Raw genomic sequence first — 20,325 nt, forward strand, 5'->3', positions numbered from 1 at the left:
CCCACCATTGCGAAGCCTGGGCCCCGAAGACGATGGTGTGCTTCCTTCCATCAGATTCCATCGGAGGATGCTAGGAAAATGACACGGACATGTCTCCTTCTCTCAGTCAGGACGTTACGGGACCGTCCGGGAGGGGGATATAAGAGAAGAGGCTTGATGGGCAATGTCCGAGATGTTGCATAATGAATGATGGTAGAACAAAAAGATGACTTGGGAGAACCGATAGCTGCCTGCCCCTGTCGTACAGCTCTTCGAAGCGCCTTCGCGTCTATTGCCAAAGCAAGGTGATTTTCTTCCACCATGGCCCTTTCATATTCATTGTTCGCGCCGGCACCTCCTCAGCAAGCACCTGATCCATACCCGTCTTCAGATCTACCTCTGCTGGATCATAAGCCCAACTATCGCTCCAGGCCCAAATCCGATGCCCCCCATAGAACAGGAAGAACATGGGAATACCCACGTACGCAGTAAAGAAAGAGCTAACGTCCCACTTCTCAGGCCAGAAGACATCGAACCCGTTGACCAAACAGAGAATTGTAAAGCTGATGATGACGCACCAAGCACCCCACTTGTTCACCGGTGAGCGATATGGAAGATCCGTGATGTTTTGCGTTTCGCAGGCTTTCCGGAAGCGCAGAAAGATGATGCCGCAGCAGATCCAGGAGATGAATCCAGACGTGTTTGTTAAATTCACGAACCAGTTAAAGACGACCGCACTCTCGCTGCCTACGTTTAGGTATGCCAGAACGCAGAACAACGAAGAGGCAGTAACAGCCCAATACGGTACACCGGACTTGGTGCATGCTTTGAAGACGGAAGGTGCGTTGCCAGACAGGGCGAGCGCGTATAGCGAGCGCGAGGACAAAAATAGGAAGGAGTTTCCGGACGACCATGCACTGATAATGATACCTGCGTTGATGATGCTGTCCAGCACGGGGATGCCAGCGTTCTTAATTCCTGCAACAAAGGGCGACGAGCCAGCTCCAGAACCACCAGACGTAATGATGGGGTCGTCGGAGGGGCAAATGATTCCGATAGCCAGTACGCTGCCAACATAGAAGAAGAGTAGGCGGTATATGTATCTGCGTGCCGCAGTAGGCAAGTTGCGACGCGGTGACTGCATCTCGCCACCTGTTGCAACGAGAAGCTCGGGAGCAAACGTGAAGGGGAACTAGACATGAGGGTCAAACAAGTAGATATAAGGCTTCGCCGGAAGCATGCTTACAGCAGAGAGTACCATAGTGGATAAGAGGGCCACAAATCGCCCAGCATTCCCTTCTTCTAGATAAGTATTTGCCGCGCCAGGGTTCTTCCAGTACCGGAAGCCGAGTCGGTCATGCTGTGGACCGCCGCCTTTAAGATAAATGTATAAAGTCAGTGGTTGTATCATACGCAGTTTGTGCAGGGGTATTACTAACCCCAAAACAAAACAAATGACAGAATCAGGAGCCCTAAAATCATGATAACCTTTGTTCCGGCAAACCAGAACTCTGTCTCGCCGTAGAACCTGACTGGAAAGCAGTTCAGTCCAACGATGACAATGATCATGACTGTGATCCACACTGCGATGTTCACGGGCGGGTTCCAATACTCAATGACCAACCCGGCTGCCGTGATTTCGTAAGGCACAAGGATACCGAGCGAGTAGAAATATAGCCAACCCAGGCCGAACCCCATAGAGCGCGACACATAGCGGTAACCGAAAAGGTTCTGAAGGTACAAGGTCAGCCGTGTGTCACATGCCTTGGGTACGGCCACAAGTTACCATGGAAGACCCCGGGGTCGGCAGATAGGCCGCGACTTCAATGATACCCGCAACGGTACAGAAGATCAAGAATGACATGGCGATGTACGTGGACAGGATGAAGGCCGGGCCGCCACGAGCGAGGGTTTGGCCTGAGCCGACAAAGAGCCCAGTACCTATTGTGCCACCCAACGCAATCATTTGAGCATGTCTACGTTCCGTCAGTCTTTGAGGATATAGGGTATCAAGAGGGGTCTACTGACCGTGACTTCAGACCACGCTGCGTAGTCTCATAACGCTCGTCGAATATCTCTCCCGCAATAATCTCTGGATCGACAGCGGAGCTTTTCCTGCGACTCGCCGTATGCGACTTGCGAACATGGCCAATGCCATAGTCCACGCTCCGTTCTCCGATAGCCGAGTCTTCTGCCTTCTTCTCGGACATGACTGCTTTTGGGACTCTGACGGTAAATAATCAGTCAAGAAGTAAAAAAGGGAGTTGAATTGTAGATAAGAGTCTTGCATGCAGTCGGATCAAGTAAACCCGGTCAGCATGCTAGCCGTGTAACCAAGGAATGCTTGTCCAGCTGCGATACGTGGTCCCACGCGGATTCACCAAGCCGGACATGATAACCCCAGATGAACGCTGATATGGCTTTCTCCATACGCTCACGTCAAGCCGCGGACGATGGTCCGGTGGAACGAGTCGAGACTGGCAAGGATACGAACCAGGGCTGAAGATAGGCGCCGATAAGGACAACGGCAAGAGAGTACAAGAGCTGATAAGCTTCTTCAGTGTTCATAGACGAGCTAGGCTACTTGTAGAGATGTTCGATTCCATCTGCACATCCATGGGTGCAGCATGGAACTGCGCAGCTGCGTAGAAGTGCTTGTGTGCAGGTGGTCTCGGAAGGCACGACAAACACGCTCGCACAGAGAACATGCCCAGGTGTGCTTGGCGAGCCTTACATCTTGGTATCGAATCAGGAATTGGAGTACGAGATATAGGCCTACAAGAAGTAGTGATGCACCAGGGATGCCCACTAACACGGCGTGTTGTTATCGCAATCGTCCGAACAACGCCGTCCAAGCCTGTTTCGGCTAGCAATCCATCTAGCTGAGAAAGGCAGCTACGGTTGTCATCATTCCGCCATACATGTTCCAAGCGTAGGCAACACGCTTAAGTTTCGGAATAGGAGTGATGTAGAGCAGCTGTCGTAAACGCGACCAGCAAGATTAGCGCACTTTCCGCCAGGGCTTTTCGCATGTGGAGTAGACGGGCCAAGGTACGATGGCTGTTGAGCACCATGCCAAGAAGGTGTTACTGCATGGATATGGGAGTTGCTACATGATTTCTACCTAGCTACATCTCGAGTCCACGGGTAGTGTTCTAGGTGTCGGGATAGACAGGCGTGTCGGAGACTGTGTGACCGATGCAACCCGAGTGTCTTTGGTGTATTCCTGCAAGAGTATGACTTGTTTCACGACACAACTTGATGGTTTGTGACTACAATAAACATCTCACGTTACTGTCTGGCATCAACTGACAACCTCCTGGCCTCACCATGTCAATTCCTTCTGCGGTCTCTTGACCATGCCTGGAGGTACACAACCCCACGAGCACACGCTAACTCTCAGTGGAAGAAAGTCACCTGAGCCCCGACTCCAGAATTCAACCCACTCGGCGCGTGCCACAACGTAATGCTTGCGACAGACATGGCACTCGCGGAAGAGACCGTATCCGTCGGCAGCGTTCGCTTCTGCTCGCGAGAGAATGGCTTCCACCATGGGGAGAGCACACGGGCTGAGGTAGTCACGTATTTTGTGGGGCTCCAAAGAGTGGAGTGCCATATGCAGGGTCGTTGTGAAGAGGGAGGAAACTTTGCTTGTGCACGGAGGGACGAACCACGGTGAGGAAGGTAGGCCGTATGTACCCTGATTCGTCTCGATGATGACGGGGTAGTGTTCCTGGTCGGAAGTAGGGAGCTTTGGAGAGCCCTTGAGAAGCTTGCCATCCTGCCCATAGTAAGAAACCAGAGTCCGAGCAATGTACCGTGGCGCGTGGGCAACGGCATCGCCCTCTACTAAAGCCTCTAGGCGCAACGACGGGTGGTGCGAATAGAAGCCAACATCTTCAGCGGCGCACTCTCGGGCGTCGTCTGCACCGCCAAAAGAGTTGGCCCAGGACTCGAAATAGCGGATGCGCCAGACAGCCTGGTCGCGGTCTTGGCACGTTGCCAGCGTTGGATAGAGATGAGCGAGCTGCTTGTTTGCGTCTTCTCGTACGTCATCGAGGTGGCGAAGGGGCCCTTGGTGTTGCTTCTGGTAGTCGGTGAGGGAGAAGCGGCGGAAGGACATTGGCTGGAGCAGATCGGTACCCATGAGAGTGAGGCGGGTCATGTTTCCATGTGGGGCAAGAAGAGTGACGATGTCGAAGGGGAGGTAGTGAAGCTTGTTGAGGGATACGTCGAGGGCCTCGAGCTTGCGCAGGCGGCTGATTTGCTGGGGAAGCTCGTCGATGTCGTTCTGGCGCAGATAGAGGCCAGTGAGATCGTCGAGGTGGAACAAAGCGGGCACGAGGCGACGGAGCTTGTTCTTGCCGAGGTTGACGTGGAGCCTGGGGAGCAGAGAGCGGTACTGGCCCGCCGTGGGGAGCTCGTTGTCGTAGACGGGAGGGTGGCTGATGACGGAATTGAGCTCGCCAATGCGTGTGATGTCGCGGTCGGCGAGGTCGAGGCCAACGAGGTCGTACGACTCGCGGTCCGCGGCAAGGCCGTCGTCGATGTGCCGGTTGAAGACGGCCGCTGGAGCGGCGTGTCTCGCCACGTCGACGTCGACGTCCATGGCCTCATCGTCGGCAGCTCGCGCGTGGAGCGAGCGGGGGAGCGAGACGGCGGCGCGGAGAGAGGCTGGCGGCATGTACGGGGGCAGGGGCAGGTCGTCGCAGCTGCTGGTCGCGTCGCTGAGCATGTAGATGCCCGAGTCCAAGTTGCGCGCGAACTTGGTCTTCTTGACTTGGGGGCTGGCGTGGGCAGACGCGTGCGTGTCCCACCACGCGCCCTTGCGCTTGTTCTTGTGTATGCGCGGGGACTCGTAGTTGGCCACGTCGACCGACTCGCACGAGTCGTCGCTGGAGAAGACGGGCGGAGGGGAGCTCGACTTGGTGGTGAAGGCCGTGGGGTGCCGCTCGAAGAAGGGGCTGGGCGCGAGGTCGTCGGTGCCCGCGCACGGCGGCGAAGAGGGCGGCGGCGAAGAGGGCAGCGCCTCGTCAAAGTCCATGGCGAGCTGCTTGTCGGCGTCGTCGTCGTCGTTGCGCAGGAGAGATGCCGCTGCTGTGGGAGGAGGCTGCGCCGACGCGTGCCACGGCCTCGGCAGCCACGAACCCCCCGTCATAGCTTCGTCCAGGGTGGCCGATACCACCCCATCACGTGACTATCCCAGATGAGCGATAGGTCCCTACGACCTCGGGAACCTGGAGAAGAGCTGCGTGCGTGACTGGGGCACACGAAGCCGAGCGGACAAGCATATCAAGACGCAGAGGGCGTGGGTGAATATTCAACGGACCCAGACTTGATGTTGACATTTGGTTTAGTCTTCAATGCTCTCCTAGCATGAGGTGAGGTTGCGGCGAAGCTGTACTGTAAACGACGCTGTCGGCACACGTCGGCCCGTCTGGGGCAGGTCATGGCACGATGGCCCTACCGCGTCGCACACAATCGATGACGCGACGGCAGACAGGACAGGAGGCGCAGCGATGCCAGGATGCCAGGATGTGCACGCGAGGCTTGTCATGACTGGGCGCTGTCTGGGCGGATGCAGTCGCCGAGCCGCGTTCGAACAGCGTGCTCAGGCAGTGCCGGGCGAGAGTCTTGCCAACTGTGGTAGACATGGACCCAGCTACGGGAGCAGGCTGAGGTAAGCCGGGCCGCTGGGCAGGCACGCAGCGTGTTGGCACTTTCCAAGCTTGGCGCCCCATGTGGATCATGGCGACGGCCCTGGAGGGCTGGCGCGGGTCCAAGACGTCGGACAAGACGTCGTCTGCTCGGCGTCGTTCCGTATACGCTGGGTACGGGGCGCGGCATTGGCGTCGTCTCTTCGCCATCCATGCTTCAAGACGCTCTCTGCGCCCTTCCACTCTCCCAAGAGAAGCAGGATGCTTCCACGCGCGGCCTTGTAGCGACTGCGACTCCATCTCGAGACGACGCTCCAAGACTACAAAGCCACCATGGCGGGCGCAATCGTGAGCCAGACATGGATCCTCACCAAGAAGACGCTGCTCGTCGTCTTCGTGCGCCACTGGTTCTTCACGAGTGTCCGCGCATTCTGGGCTCCCATTATCTTTGTATGTCGACGCCTCGTCGCCCCCCTCCGCACAACAATGGCTAACCAGGGCTCTGCCGCAGATGTTCTTCATATCTTATGCGAAAAACTTCTTTGTCCCGCCGTCAGAGTACGGCATCGGTGAGCCGTATCTCATCCGCTCCTTTCCCGACGCCCTCAGCGCTGCCCAAGGCGGCCGTGACAAGGTCGTCTTCGTCAACAACGGACACACTGGTGGCGACATTCAAGACGTCATTGCACAGCTATCCACCCAGGTCCGCGACGCTGGCCTGCAGGCCGTGACTATTCAGCAGGATGTTCAACTGCTTTCGACGTGCGAGAGCTCGCTGCGGGGCGCCAGCACATGCTATGGTGCAGTGTCCTTCCTTTCCAGTCCGAGCCAAGGCCAGGGCGAGAGCTGGAACTACACCATCCGATCCGACGGAGCGCTGGGAGAGGAAATCTACGTGGGCCAGGACGACAACGATGTCCAGATCTACATTCTGCCCTTCCAGCGCGCCATCGACCAGGCCATCGCCTCCGTCGAGGGCTCTGCTGCCATCCCCGCCACCGACGAGTACCCGTACACAGAGCGTACGCAGCAAGAATACGACGATCGCATCAGGACCCTGTACATGGGTGCACTCATCAACATCATGGGCGTAGCTCTGTACATTGGCGTGTGCGGCGTCACCTATCAGCTCACGGGGCAAATGGCCGAGGAGAGAGAACGCGGCATATCCCAGCTAGTCGAAGCCATGTCGCCCGCCAAAAAGCCATGGCACACGCAGTTTGCCCGTCTTCTGTCCATGCATATTGCTTTCGACATCATCTATTTCCCGGGCTGGGTCATTATGGGCGCCATCCTTTGGGCTCTGGCTTTCCAAACCTCCAACCCTGCCATATTGATCATCTTCCACATCCTTGCTGGCCTGTCCTTGACCAGCTTCTCCATCTTCGGCGCAGCTTTCTTCCGCAAAGCCCAACTATCTGGTATCACCATCGTCATCGTCCCGATCCTCCTGGCCATCATCGCCCAAGTCGCTGGACCTTTCAGCACAGCTGCTGTATACCTTCTGAGCCTGCTCTTTCCGTCCATCAACTACGTCTTCTTCATTATTTGCGTGGCCCGTTTTGAGCGACAGCTCGTTGGAATGAACCTCGTCCAAGCCGCGCCCGACTACCAGGACCACATCTGGACTACTCCCGGCATCGTCTTCTGCATATTTGCCATTATACAGACTTTTGTGTACCCTGTTCTGGGCGCTCTTGTTGAGCGCTGGCTCTACGGCACCGTTTCGGCCGACCGGAAGACTACAACGTCTTCGCCGGATCACAACATCATCCTGACAAACTTTTGTAAGCACTGGACTCCCAGTTGGTTTCGCAGCAACGTCCTTACCAAGTTCGGCGTCAAGCCACCGGAAACAGTCGTCGCCGTGCAAGACTTCAGCATGAAGGCGCGCAAAGGCCAGATTATGGTTTTGCTTGGTGCCAATGGTAGTGGCAAGTCCACGACGCTGGACGCCATCGCGGGTCTCAACTCCATCACTAGTGGAGCGATCGAGATTGATGGCACCGGAGGCCTTGGACTGTGCCCCCAGAAAAATGTCATGTGGGATGAGCTGACTGTTTACGAACACGTTCGTATCTTTAACCAGTTAAAGTCAACCGGCACCTACGATACCAAAGATACCATCGAAAACCTGATACGCGCTTGCGATCTGGGGCACAAGATCAGAGCACAGTCCTGCACACTTTCTGGGGGTCAAAAGCGCAAGCTTCAGCTGGCCATGATGTTCACCGGCGGTTCAAAAGTCTGCTGCGTCGATGAGGTGTCGTCCGGATTGGATCCACTCTCGCGAAGGAAGATCTGGGAGATTTTACTCGCTGAGCGGGGTGACCGCACCTTCTTGCTCACGACACATTTTCTCGACGAGGCAGATGTCCTTGCCGACTACGTTGCCATCCTTTCCCGCGGTATCCTCAAAACCAAGGGTACTTCGGTTCAGCTCAAACATGAAGTCGGCGCTGGATACCACGTTACGTATCCGAAAGACGCTCCTGTCAAGCCCCCAGTGGATGCCATCAAGAAACCGGCACCTTCCGAAGGCATGCTACAGTACCAATTCGAGAACGCACTGCCCGCCACCAAATTCGTTGATATTCTGAGACATCATGACGTCAAGAACTACGACATTGTTGGCCCGACATTGGAGGATGTCTTCCTGGCCAATGCTGAGGAAGTCAAGGAGTACAACCTAATGGACGCTGACCACGGTGGGCAAGCTGGAACCCCAACGTCGGACAAGGATCGAGACGTACCTTCAGATCACTCTGACACCGACAAGACGCTAGAAATGAGCAAAGGTCGTGGCACTAGTCTACTCAGGCAGATACTCATACTTGTACAGAAGCGTATCACCATTGTCAAACGCAACTTTTGGCCCTACATATTCGCTTTACTCCTTCCGATTGTGGCGGCGGGACTAGTCACACTGTTCCTAAAGGATTACGAGGCTGTGGGATGCGATCCTGGAGCCAGCGCTAACGACCCTACCATATTCTCGCTTTCCAACGTAGACGATGTCCCTCTCATCCCCATCGGTCCGGCAAGTACCGTCGGTCCTGCTATCGACACCATCATTCAACGAACAGGAGTCTCCGAGGACAGTTTTCACCTCGTGGACACACTCGATGAATTCAACGACTACGTCAACACGCGTTTCCGCAACATCACACCCGGTGGCTTCTTCCTAAATGATAACGGCCCGCCACTCATGGCTTACCTTGCTAATGGCGGTGTCATCGGTGGCCTCATCACACTGAATACTCTCGACAACATCTTGACAAACATCACCATCTCCACACAGTACCAGCAATTCGCCGTGCCATTTGCTCCTAATATGGGCGACACGCTACAGCTGATCCTGTATTTTGGCCTGGCCATGTGTGTCTACCCAGCGCTATTTGCTCTATATCCGACACTAGAGCGGCTTAGGAATGTCCGAGCGCTGCACTACAGCAACGGTATCCGGGCTGTGCCACTGTGGCTGGCATACACGGCGTTTGATTTCCTGTTCGTGCTTGTGATCTCTGCCGTCACTACAGGGATCTTTGCTGCAGTAAGTTCCTAGTGGCACATACAAATCTGCATGGCTAACGTTGCTACAGGCTTCCGATGCGTGGTATGCACCAGGGTACCTCTTCGTGGTGTTCTTTCTCTACGGCCTGTGTGCGACGCTCTTTGCTTACCTAATCTCCATTGTCGTCACGTCGCAACTGGCGGCATTTGCCTTCGCTGCTGGAGGCATGGTGTCGCTCTACCTGATATACTTTATCGGTTACATGGCCATACTGACTTACGCACCCGCATACGCCATTGACTCCTACATTCAGTACTTCCACTGGACTGTCTCGTTAATCTCGCCCTCAGCAAGCCTACTGAGGACGCAACTGCTTTCTCTCAACTCTTTCAGCGTACTATGCGATGGCAATCAAATTCCCAGCTATCCTGGCGCTTTGACAGTGTACGGAGGACCCATTTTGTATCTCATTGTACAAATCATATTGCTTTTCACCGCTCTCGTGTGGTGGGACTCGGGCTACCGACCCGCGTTTCTCAACCGAGAAAAAAGCCGTCAGCAGCACTCGGAAGAGAACGTGGATACCATCCCTCCTGCTGTCGCTGCCGAGATAACACGCGCTGAGCAGAGCAAAGACAGCCTTCGTGCGCTGCATTTACACAAAACGTTCGGCTCCAATCACGCTGTGAACGACATCACCTTTGGCATCCCCCAAGGCCAGGTTTTCGCTCTTCTTGGTCCCAATGGTGCTGGAAAGTCCTCGACTATCTCGCTCATCCGTGGAGACATTCATCCTACGACACACATCAACGGAGGTGGTGACGTTCTGATCGAAGACATCTCAATCATCAGCAAGCGTGCAGCCGCACGAGGTCATCTCGGTGTGTGTCCGCAATTCGATGCCATGGATTCAATGACAGTAACGGAGCATCTGTACTTCTACGCTCGCGCTCGCGGCGTCCCCGACCCAAAGACCAGTGTTGATGCGATCCTCCAGGCTACCAGTCTGGGGCGCTTTCACGACCGTCTCGCGTCCAAACTCTCGGGTGGTAATAAGCGGAAGCTCAGTCTGGGCATTGCATTGATGGGCAATCCGTCTGTTTTACTGTTGGACGAACCGTCCTCGGGTATGGATGCAGCTGCGAAGAGAGTCATGTGGCGCACACTGCTCGGTGTAGCGGCACCTGGGCGTGCCTTGTTGATCACCACTCATTCCATGGAAGAAGCGGACAAGCTCGCCACCCGCGTGGGTATCATGAAGCGCAAAATGCTTGCGCTGGGGACAGTCAGTGATCTAGGGCAGCAGTATGGCGATGCTTGGGTCGTACAGCTTGTGCTCAAATCTGCACCCGAAACCACAGAAAAAGAGATGGAAGCCGTAAAGCAATGGGTTCAGAGGAAGATTCCCGGTGTTCAGCTCGACAAGTGGGGTTCGCGAGGTGGAGGCCACGGACAACTCCGATTCAAAGTACTCAAGGCTGCTTCCCCCGAATCGACTGCATCGCCCGCGCATCTTGACAATGCTCAAGATGGCAAGGTCACCGAAGCAGAGGTTCATCAAATCAACACTTCGTCCTCAGCTGCTTCAGCATCTGATCTAGGCGGCATTCCCGGCCTCATCCAGTTGCTAGAATCTAATCGCCAAGAGCTAGGCTTGGAATACTACTCGGTTTCGCCTACCACCTTAGACGAGGTGTTCCTCCGTGTTGTTGGCGAGGAAGAGGAAGAGACGAGTGGAAAGAAACCAAAGGGTACAAAGAGGAATGGATGGGGTCGCTTCATATGCTGTGGCTTGCTGCCTGCTTAGAGTGTGAACACTGTCGCAGAGACAAGCTGCCAGGCAAGCAACGAGCAGTCAGGATAATGAGTGATTGGGAAACTTCTCCCTGAGCCTTGACGTTGTACGATACCACAGCATTTAGCTTCTGTATATAGCTTGTCTAGTTATCCCACTTTATAATAGTCGAGCCCTAATCTTTTCGCCTTGAAGCTTGTTGGGCACGTTCCGCAGTCCTCACACGTCTTTTCCCAAATTCTCAGAATCGATTAGTGGAGTCCATGGGATGCTGGTGTTAAGATAACCCGACTTCGCCGTGAGTTCTCGGTAATCCTCAGCCCTTCTTTGTAGCGTCGCGCACCTGCTCACTCAACAGGCCATATTGTATCACTCACTATCTGGTCGATATACTTCTTCCCAATAAAATTCATCATGCCTCTCATTTGAGTCATAGCTCTTACTGCTGTCGAACAGTGTCTCGGTGTATATTGCAATCCTCTCGGTACTGAGGTGCTGCTACGGGATTAACTGCTCTTCCTTTTCTCTCAGATGCAGCCAGCTCCCCAAGATATCGAAGATCATTGAGTAGACTTCATGTCTTGACCGTTTGTTCAAGCGACCCCGGTCGACAAGCGTTGCAGTTCGTATGCGTGTTCATCAGACGGCTCTACACACATAGTCAAGTCCAACCCAGGTTGCGAATGAGCGCTCCAGACATATCGAGGAAGACGCACATGTGTGGTGACTCTGGGGCAGGGGAACTCTGAAACGGATTTGAAGATTTATTTACTTATAATTATGTAGACAACGTAATGTAGGCTGGCCTGCAGCTACTACAATAGAGGAGATATAGATATATAGCGCATCACGTGAAGAGGAGTCTACACACCGACACTGGGGTCTAAGAGATGAAGTACTTTGCTTGCACCGCGCGAGTGGCAGCCCCCTTAGTAGCCCCCTTGGCAGCAGCAGCAGCAGCAGCAGCTCCTGCTCCTGCTCCTGCTCCTGCTCCTGCTGCCGCTCCAGCCGCCGCACCACCAGCTGCCATGTTGCTCATAACAAATCGCGCGGCCTGAGCCGCGTTAGCACCATACGACAGGTGAGGTGCCAAGATGATAGGCTGGCCTGCACAGATGAGGTCGCCAGGTGCGCAGATGATTTTAGTGTTTGCTGCTGCGACTTTGCCGACCGGTTTGCCGTTGTTTGGGTCACCGAATATGACTGCGCTAGACACAAATGCCGAGTCCTCGGCACTAAGCATATCAGCAGCATTGTGGACAAGCTGACCACCTTGTCTAGATCTCTTGTTAGACTTGCGAATCATGTGAAAGATATTGAGGGCAGTGTGTTACTTACGAGTAGCCTGCCATTACTAGTGTAGTGTCCGGGCATTGGGCCCGAACCTGTCCGACCATCTGTGCCATGAGCTGGCTGCCTCCTTTGTCTCCACCAACAAGAAAACCAGGCACATCTGCTGGGTACTGGATGCCCTGAACAGCGACGTTACCAGCACCTCCCATCATCGCGCCAAGAGCGATGGCAAAAGGTGGTCCAGCAATTGAACCCATATTGCCCAACTCAGTCGTTCCGCGGGCAAAGAGGACAGTCATGGGCTTGCAGCCGCCGCCGCTCTTCACATCATTTTGTGAGATTGAGGCGAGGGCGGCAAGTGTGACTGACGGTAGGAAAAAAATAAGGAATTTCATAATGATAGAGTCGTCTCGCTTTGTTCCGTCAAGGAAAGGATATTAGGGTATTACAAAGTATTATGCGAATATGGATAAAACAAGTACGGGCATTGGAAGAGAAGATATGGAATGTATGGACTGCTGTTCACCACAAGAAGCATGCGACAAGCCCCTTTATAGTATCATGTAGCAAGATGCCATGGTTAACGCTGTTCATTTAACCACCGCTTTTTATGAGTTTGAACATGTAGTATACTCACCTGTCATGTTTTCACTTGTTTTCCAAAGACACATCAAACGTCATGCCAGACCGCATGTAGCACGCATACTGGCAGTCAAGAGTGTCGTGCGACATATTCTATGAGCCCTTCCATGTCGGTTCAAGCTCGTCGGGAACGGGGTTGGGGCTAGAGCTACATGCCAGTAGCCGTTGTCCCCACGCACCTGGCCAGGTCTGCGACAGCTGTTGCCGAGGTGGACGAGCGATGTGCATGGGCAGCAGGAACGATCGAGGCGACGAGCTTCATATGGTGAAGCTGCCATGAGATTTGTGGCGGTGTCTCCTGTCCCTGAGTCTGGTGCTCTGCCGTTCGCGTGACTTGTCGTCAACTGCCCTCTGGATTGCGCTCAAGGCTCCCGACTTTGCGCTTGGACAATGTGAAGGGCCAATCGCATCCCACATAAGTATGTCTGAGCTGAATCAGAGTTCTCGACATCTCACAACGTCATCGGCAACCTGGTGTTCGGCCAAAACCATGTCTCATGACTTTGGGAGTTGTCGCATCGCGTCACATGCTGTGGCTGTTTCAGAAACCCGTTCCATGCCTCCACACCTCGAATCGTCGTGCGTTCCAGAGTCCAGGCCAAGCAACGTTCCAAGCCTACGGTAGCACAACATGCCGGCGATGGAAACAACATGGTGCGCATATATCGTCGCGAAGATGCCGCGGTCCGCAAAAGCTTGGTGGAGTCTTGCAGTCAGCCAGGCGGCCAAGGACTCGGGGAAGGGCGATGTCGAAGTAGCTGTGGGCCGACAGATCATGGCCCAACATCCTTGGCCACTGCTGTGAGTCTGCGCTGATCAGGCTCGTGCAACATGTCTCCATTTTGGACGTGTTGAAAAAGGCTGAACGCTGGTAGCAAGGCGAAATAAAGGGCGGCAGTGCCTCTTTGGTGTTGCGCGTTGGCCGTAGACCACCCCGCCTTCGCCCTAAGAGGAAGGTGCTAGCGACTGCAATATCCCGGTCTGTGGTGGTCCATTCGTATAATTGTCTACGACGCAGCCTCGAGTCCAAGTGTTGGTAACACACAGGCAACATGCCTCTTCAGGTCCACCGCATAACCTCGGCAGCCGACTTTGAAACCTTCGTCGCCATACAGATCGCCGCCTTTGCCAACGGCGGTGGTATCACTTCCCTGCTCACGCCTAACCCCATCACCGACGAGTACATCCAAAAGTCTATCGAAAAGCACGTCAAGTCTTGGCGCGACGAGCCTGACGTTGTATATCTCAAAGTCATCGATACCGACGCCCATGGCAAGATGATCGCAGGCGCCAAATGGCGCATCAACGAGCGGGAGCGCAGTGAGGAAGAAGCCAGCAAGATGTATCCAGTGCCAGATGATGAAGCCAAGGGAAGACAGGGCTTGCTAGACTTCATGGTATTCCTGAGTCGAGTAAGAAGGGAGTACATGGGAACGAAGCCCTTTTACTGCTAGTATCCAGCGCGCTACGTCGGAAGGTGTTGCTGACGGACAGCAGTTTTACATATCCTCGTAACGCACCCAGATCACCACCGCCGAGGTGCAGGATCTATGTTACTTGAGTGGGGTACCAAGCAAGCGGACCGCGCGAGACTACCTGCCTTCTTGGAGTCGTCCCCGATGGGCAAGCCTTTGTACGGGAGAATGGGATTTCAAGCTAAAGAAGGTAAGTCTTGAGCCTGAAAGCATACATGTGCTACTACTTCTGCGTGTATGGCACACGCTAACTCTATGCTCTCAATGCTACAGTGGTCACGTGGGACTTGTCGAAATATGGCTTGGAGGGGACAGATACCAGTACAGTGATGCTTCGTGAGCCCAGCATACACGCGATATGAGGTGCTATAGATGCGACCTCGTGTGCAAGAGAAGCCGAAGGCTGTTGGAAATGGCGGGTAAGGACACGGCACCTCCAAGACGTGTGCGCCCGCACTATTCTCTCTAGCAGCCTCTCCACGAAAGAGACGTCCCAAATCCACTCCTTCTACATGATATATCTGTTCCCCACGCTGACTTGGACTTTCACGCCTCTTTTGCTCAAAGCCTCGACCCTTCTTGTGAACTCGTTCTGCTCTTCACTCTTTTCCAACGCCAGAACCTTCGCGGTTTCCTCCAAAACAACTTCGGTCAACTGGTTCATCTTATCTAGCGCAGCCAGGAAGCGCTCACTCCTATCTCCGCTTTGTTTGCTTTTCGGAGCAATGCAGGGCTGCACAAGAACAAAAGCCTTGATCTCGGAGATGGCTGATCCCGCACACCAAAAGAAGAGATCCGCAGTCTGCAGGCCAAGGAACTTGAGGGAGAAATTGGCGCAAATGTAGGAGAGACATTCGGCCCGTATCTGGCGACAGACGCGGAAAGCAGAAAGATGCAGCACAGATGCGGCGAGATGCTCCGGCTTAGTGCAATTTGCGATCACGAGCGAAGAAAGCTCTGGGTAGATGGCCATGGCGTAGATCATATTTCGTATCTCGCCTGGTAACTCGAGAAATGCACCGTGTGTCTTTTGTGACTGCATTGGATTAGCTGTCTAGATTGACTCAGTAATGACACGTCGGGTGTATGTTATGTACGTGTGACGCTAACCCACTGACGCGGAGCTGTTTGTGGCGCAACCATTTGGTCCTCATCGTCTTCATCATGTGCCGGAGAGAGACGTTTCTGGTGGCAGGACAGGGACAAGGGATTAATACAGCTTTCGCAATGATGGGGACTGCGGGCAGCTGCCGCCTTACCGCATTAGGACAGTCCACCTTGATGATCGCAGCGCGCCTGGGTAGCTCTCTTATTAAGGCGTGATGTGGACGGAAGCTGCCTGTGCATACAGGACATACGGCATACCGCTTACTATCTCCTCCGTGACTATTACACCTTTGCGCCAAGTACCCCGTTTTCGGTCGCCTATCCAGGGCTTTTCTGGCCGTCTCTCGAAGTTCAGGCGGACACAAGCTCATATTGCAGAGTGGTGACGGCGCGTCGACAAGCAATTGCGGAGTTCTCGGAGGTGCCAAGACAACGTCACAAGTTTGAGACAGCGACTTGGCACTCTCGCTCCTCAACCAAGCTCGCCACGATGCTCTCGCGCACGTGTACACGCTCAAGCGCTTTCCTGGGAGCTCGCGCTACACCATGTCCTTTTGCTCGCCCCCCACCAGTGCTGCTCCGACGCGGAAAACGCACCAAAGCCAGCTATCCCGATGGGTCGGAGCACGATGCAACGACGAAATCCAAGCCCTCGCTCCTAGGCCGGCTCAGAGGCTCACGCTCCATCTTCGAGGATGACGCGAAAATGGACCAGGCAATGCGTCCGCTGTCCGATGCCGAACTCGAACGCGACGATCTGCCCGTCATCAACTGGTACGAGCAGGACTTGGACAAAGGCACGCCGCAGCGCCTGATTGAGCGCATAGCCACGCCCGAAGACCGCAAGAAGGACAGAGACATGTACCTGATGATAGAAGAGTCTCGGAAGAACCCCGACCATGACGACGCAACTTTGAACCGGCGGCTCATCGACAGCCTCCTGACAAATCCAAACTTCGCCGAACTGACGGATGAGCTCCAGCTCATCAAAAAAGGCATCAAGTCGAGGGAGGAGCTCCAGCAACTGAAACAACAGGGCGCTGCCAAGGCAGAGGCAGAGAGCAAGCAGTTCAACGCCAGCTTACGGATGGCGACACTTGAAATACTACAAGACGTCCTCGAGGACCCGGACATCGGAGACGCAAAGGCCGACCTGCAAGCGTGCATCGACCACATGCCTGAGGTGGAAAACATAGACAATCCCGTGTTCCAGGCTATGCTGAACAAGGCAATGCACAAGCTTGAGGGCAACGAAGCTATGCAGAACAAGGTCGCCGCTATGCGTAAACGCCCCGACTCCGAATTGGAGCGCGAGTGGCAGACTTATCAGAGAGAGACCGAAGACGCCATTGCTCAAGCAGAGACTCCAGACGAGGACCTGACTATGGCGACACCCGAAGACATGCAGGACGTGGACAAGCTCCTGCACCAGATGCGGGATGTCATGAAGTCGTTGGGTGGCGACACCGGGCTCGAAGCCGAACTCGACGCAGCGATCAGCGAAGACTCCACATCGGGTCAAGATGAAGAGGGTGTGTTCGAGCGTGAAATGGACCCCCAAGAATTGGCCGAAGAGCTGAAGAAGCTCGCCCAGTCCAAAGCATCGCAGCCCGGAGAGCTTGTGGAGGACGAAGAAGATGTTCCCGCTGAGCTCCAGGCCAAGGTTGACGAGATCATGAAAGACCCGAAGCTGATGGAGAAGCTAATGTACATACAAAAGCTCATTTCCGAGAACAAGCAACAGCAAGGCGATCTGACTTCTATCGCCCACGAAACTGCGCCTGACCCCTACCAACTCGCGGACAGCCGCACTGCGCCGCTCAGCGAGCGTATGGCTGCTGCCCTCCAAGACCCAGAGCACGTTGCCGCTCTCCAACGCCTACGCGTCGACCTCCCCCCACCGTTCAACATTGCGCCCGCCCTGAAATCGTTCAATAAAGCCATTGAGCTTGCCTATATCGGCGCAAACGATGACATCCGCCGAATACTCTGGCGCTCGTACCAGAAAGCGCGATCGTTGCCCACGTTCCTACAAAACATTGGTGACGAGGCGTGGGACATACTGTACTACTCGCAAGCGGTCACCTGGGGCAGTAACCAGAACCGAGAGAATCATCTCAGGATGCTGCTGGCCGACCTTGAGAGCATAGGGAGAGATGGGCCACCTACCCATCCCAGTACGCTCGCTGATGGAGGTGTTGAGCAACTAAACACATGACCGGCCTGAAGACCAGGTGTAACTGTACGATATGACGATTTATATATGATACCCCACCCAATATATTCGCAATGGAATAGCCCTTTGCAAACGTTGCGCTGTCTTTACAACGCCCTCATCCGCATGCGTTTGCTCCGCCATCTACCTTTGGTCTCTGATACCAGCTCTCATGCAGATAATCTTTCTTTGGTCCGTCCACCTTGTATCTGATCATGAACCGATCGATCTTTGCACCACGAAACTTGAATTCGCAGTCATTTTGATACGTGTCGGGATCGCACCAATGGCAGCCCGTAGCCATCCAGCCGCCAGCCTGGTCATCAGGCGCGTGGAAGCGCCAGGTATTGAATAGCTTTCCGACGCTTTTTTCGTCGTCTTCAACAAACCATGCGGTGATCTCATCGCTTGTTTCGTTGTACCGATAGACGTAACGACGGGTCGCAGGGAATGACAGCCCAGCGTCCATGGTGAATGTCCCTTGTTCGATATACAAGTATTCGGAGGCGTAGGTCGCTGCATCGGTAGATTGACGCGGATGGAAGTGAGCTGTACCCACGAATGTGCCACCGGGTGTCTGGGTGCGTGAATCAATCTTGCGCGTCATCTTCCAGACACCTTGCATGCCTGCGAACACGGCCGCTGCAACAAACCGAGCATGCTCCTGGGATGCCTCGAGTATTCCGGCAACTTCGCTGACTACTGCCTTGGCTTGCAGACTGCTATCTCTGTGTCGATAGCGCGATGGGAATGCGGGACCCGATTGGCTACCGAATAGGGTGTCGTCACGTGAGACGCCCGTTTCTCGTGCGAACTCTTCCATTAGTCCAACGTAGTCGGCCATCCAGAACTGCGGCACTTGCAAGGACCTCTGACCCATGGCATTTTGCATATGCCTCGTATCATCATACGTGTACAAGGCGGATGAGAGAGTCGCCGACTGCTCAGGCTCTCGTTTGGCCCAGCGTTGCGCCAGAAGTCGAGCCTGCATTTCCATCACGCCCCAGTAAGGGCCTTCGTAGAAACCCACGAACCCAATTGTAGGTATTTGCTGCGAAAAGACGGAACCACGTGACAGGAGATATGGTATGCGCGGATTCGGGTTGTCGCTGCCGTCAGCGAGAAGGGATTGGACACGGGCGTCGAGCCAATCGAGGTCGGCTTTGTAGCCTGTGGCTTCAATGATACCGACCACATCACTCAGTCTGCTCTCGCCCTGTAAAGTGTCAGCCTTTTCGATGCGCCTAGGCTCTCGAGTAAGCGGAGTACCATAGCTTTTGCGCCTGGCCCATGGAACCAGGGCTCATATTGGCCAAGACTAATCTCTAGGCAATCGCCGTTGGCTGCCTGCTCGACGTGTTCAACCCATCCCCGGACTGGCACAATAATGCCACTTCTGACAAACTCCATATACGTGTCGGTTATACCGGTGTAGCCAGGGTGTTGTGTCTGGGTCGCCGTGTACGCGAGCTCTGAGAAGCCGACGTCGGCGTGATGGCAGCCTATACTTGATCGTAAGAAGTCGTGGCCTTTCTTTGCTTTTTCTGGTGGAACGGTGCTGATAGCTGCAGAGATGTCACCATGGCCGCGACGGGACAGGTTGTAGAGAATCAGATCAAGGGGAAGGAATCTGGGTGCTGGCTGGAAATGCCCGTCGTGGGTCTGAGGGTCTTGTGGAAGGTAGCGGGGCAGGCAGTAGAAGGGACGATTGATGACGTGGAAAACCCTGCTGTCGGCGTGGGAGGGTGTTATTCCACCAGGCGAGTGCTTTGCGTTGGAGATCTGAGAAGCAGCCTGAGAAGCAGCCTCTGAGCCGCTGATGCCGCCTCCAATCACGACTATCTTGCCGGGGGTTTCCGTCAGGGCAGAGAGAGTCCGAAATCGTGAGGAGTGTTGGATGTTTGAGAGAGGGTGGGAGGGAACGGGATTGAAGGTGTGGGCTGGCTTGTTAAAGAAGCCGCTGGCGACGACGAGTCGATCAAAGGTACGGCATGTTAGCTGACGGGTGCCGTCGGCACTGACCACTCTCCAAGTATGATCTTCTTGCAGTGATGCGCTGACAACTCGGTGCTCGAGGAGTATGTCGTCAGTTAAGCCAAGGGTTTCTGAATACGCCGCAAGATAGCGGCCCACGTGCCTAAAGATGCATGTACGAAGTCAGTAACTGTCTCACAGCATGCTGTACACGGATTCTACCTGCCACGCTTTGGGAAAGACAGGCGGAACAGCTAGTGGATCGGCAGCAGGGTTCGAGATATCTACATGTACCGATGTCCAAGCCAGATCAGAAAAGGCAACAGTGTATCTGCTCAGGTTGGTGCGCATCTCCGGACTGCACTTGTCGCCAAATTCCCCGCGGTCATGTCTCCACATGCCGCCTACACGGTCTGCGGCCTCGTAGACGGTGACTGCGAAGCCGTGCTGTCTGCAGATGTGTGCAGCCGCCAGACCCGCGGGCCCAGCGCCGACGACGCAGACGGACTGTTGCTCGACCGGGGCATCCATGGCCAGGACGGGGTTGGGAATTCGGGGCAGCAGTGTCTGAACAGAGGCTATTCGGAGAGTAGGCCAGCGTTGATGAGGGTGCCTTTGATGGTCTGGAACTGTGTCTTTCCATGCTGGGTAGGCGTCAGCAAAGGGCCAGGGCA

At 54.8% G+C, this 20,325-nt stretch overlaps 7 protein-coding genes across 7 annotated transcripts; 3 read left to right on the forward strand and 4 right to left on the reverse strand.

Moving 5' to 3' along the window:
* Window positions 1-268: 268 nt before the first annotated feature.
* On the reverse strand, window positions 269-2,189 carry J4E93_010808 (uncharacterized protein; the record flags this gene model as incomplete). The annotated part of the gene is made up of 5 exons (XM_049348684.1): window positions 269-1,171; window positions 1,226-1,353; window positions 1,419-1,710; window positions 1,766-1,955; window positions 2,008-2,189. The coding sequence occupies 5 exons, from the start codon at window positions 2,187-2,189 to the stop codon at window positions 269-271; spliced, it is 1,695 nt and encodes a 564-aa protein (XP_049194138.1).
* Window positions 2,190-3,304: 1,115 nt separating this feature from the next.
* Window positions 3,305-5,137, reverse strand: J4E93_010809 (uncharacterized protein; the record flags this gene model as incomplete). The annotated part of the gene is made up of 1 exon (XM_049348685.1): window positions 3,305-5,137. One exon carries the CDS (start codon window positions 5,135-5,137, stop codon window positions 3,305-3,307), a length of 1,833 nt encoding a protein of 610 aa, XP_049194139.1.
* An 832-nt stretch (window positions 5,138-5,969) lies between these two features.
* Window positions 5,970-10,957, forward strand: J4E93_010810 (uncharacterized protein; the record flags this gene model as incomplete). The annotated part of the gene is made up of 3 exons (XM_049348686.1): window positions 5,970-6,086; window positions 6,148-9,189; window positions 9,239-10,957. The coding sequence occupies 3 exons, from the start codon at window positions 5,970-5,972 to the stop codon at window positions 10,955-10,957; spliced, it is 4,878 nt and encodes a 1,625-aa protein (XP_049194140.1).
* An 871-nt stretch (window positions 10,958-11,828) lies between these two features.
* On the reverse strand, window positions 11,829-12,633 carry J4E93_010811 (uncharacterized protein; the record flags this gene model as incomplete). The annotated part of the gene is made up of 2 exons (XM_049348687.1): window positions 11,829-12,222; window positions 12,284-12,633. The coding sequence occupies 2 exons, from the start codon at window positions 12,631-12,633 to the stop codon at window positions 11,829-11,831; spliced, it is 744 nt and encodes a 247-aa protein (XP_049194141.1).
* Window positions 12,634-13,932: 1,299 nt separating this feature from the next.
* Window positions 13,933-14,395, forward strand: J4E93_010812 (uncharacterized protein; the record flags this gene model as incomplete). The annotated part of the gene is made up of 2 exons (XM_049348688.1): window positions 13,933-14,292; window positions 14,342-14,395. 2 exons carry the CDS (start codon window positions 13,933-13,935, stop codon window positions 14,393-14,395), a joined length of 414 nt encoding a protein of 137 aa, XP_049194142.1.
* A 1,681-nt stretch (window positions 14,396-16,076) lies between these two features.
* J4E93_010813 (uncharacterized protein) lies at window positions 16,077-17,680 on the forward strand (the record flags this gene model as incomplete). The annotated part of the gene is made up of 2 exons (XM_049348689.1): window positions 16,077-16,080; window positions 16,125-17,680. The coding sequence occupies 2 exons, from the start codon at window positions 16,077-16,079 to the stop codon at window positions 17,678-17,680; spliced, it is 1,560 nt and encodes a 519-aa protein (XP_049194143.1).
* A 115-nt stretch (window positions 17,681-17,795) lies between these two features.
* Window positions 17,796-20,182, reverse strand: J4E93_010814 (uncharacterized protein; the record flags this gene model as incomplete). The annotated part of the gene is made up of 3 exons (XM_049348690.1): window positions 17,796-18,893; window positions 18,947-19,814; window positions 19,863-20,182. The coding sequence occupies 3 exons, from the start codon at window positions 20,180-20,182 to the stop codon at window positions 17,796-17,798; spliced, it is 2,286 nt and encodes a 761-aa protein (XP_049194144.1).
* Between the last annotated feature and the right edge of the window lie 143 nt (window positions 20,183-20,325).

This window comes from Alternaria ventricosa (genome assembly GCF_023758065.1).
Source record: "Alternaria ventricosa strain BMP 2768 chromosome Unknown scaffold_36, whole genome shotgun sequence".
In the NCBI taxonomy this organism is placed as follows: domain Eukaryota; kingdom Fungi; phylum Ascomycota; class Dothideomycetes; order Pleosporales; family Pleosporaceae; genus Alternaria; species Alternaria ventricosa.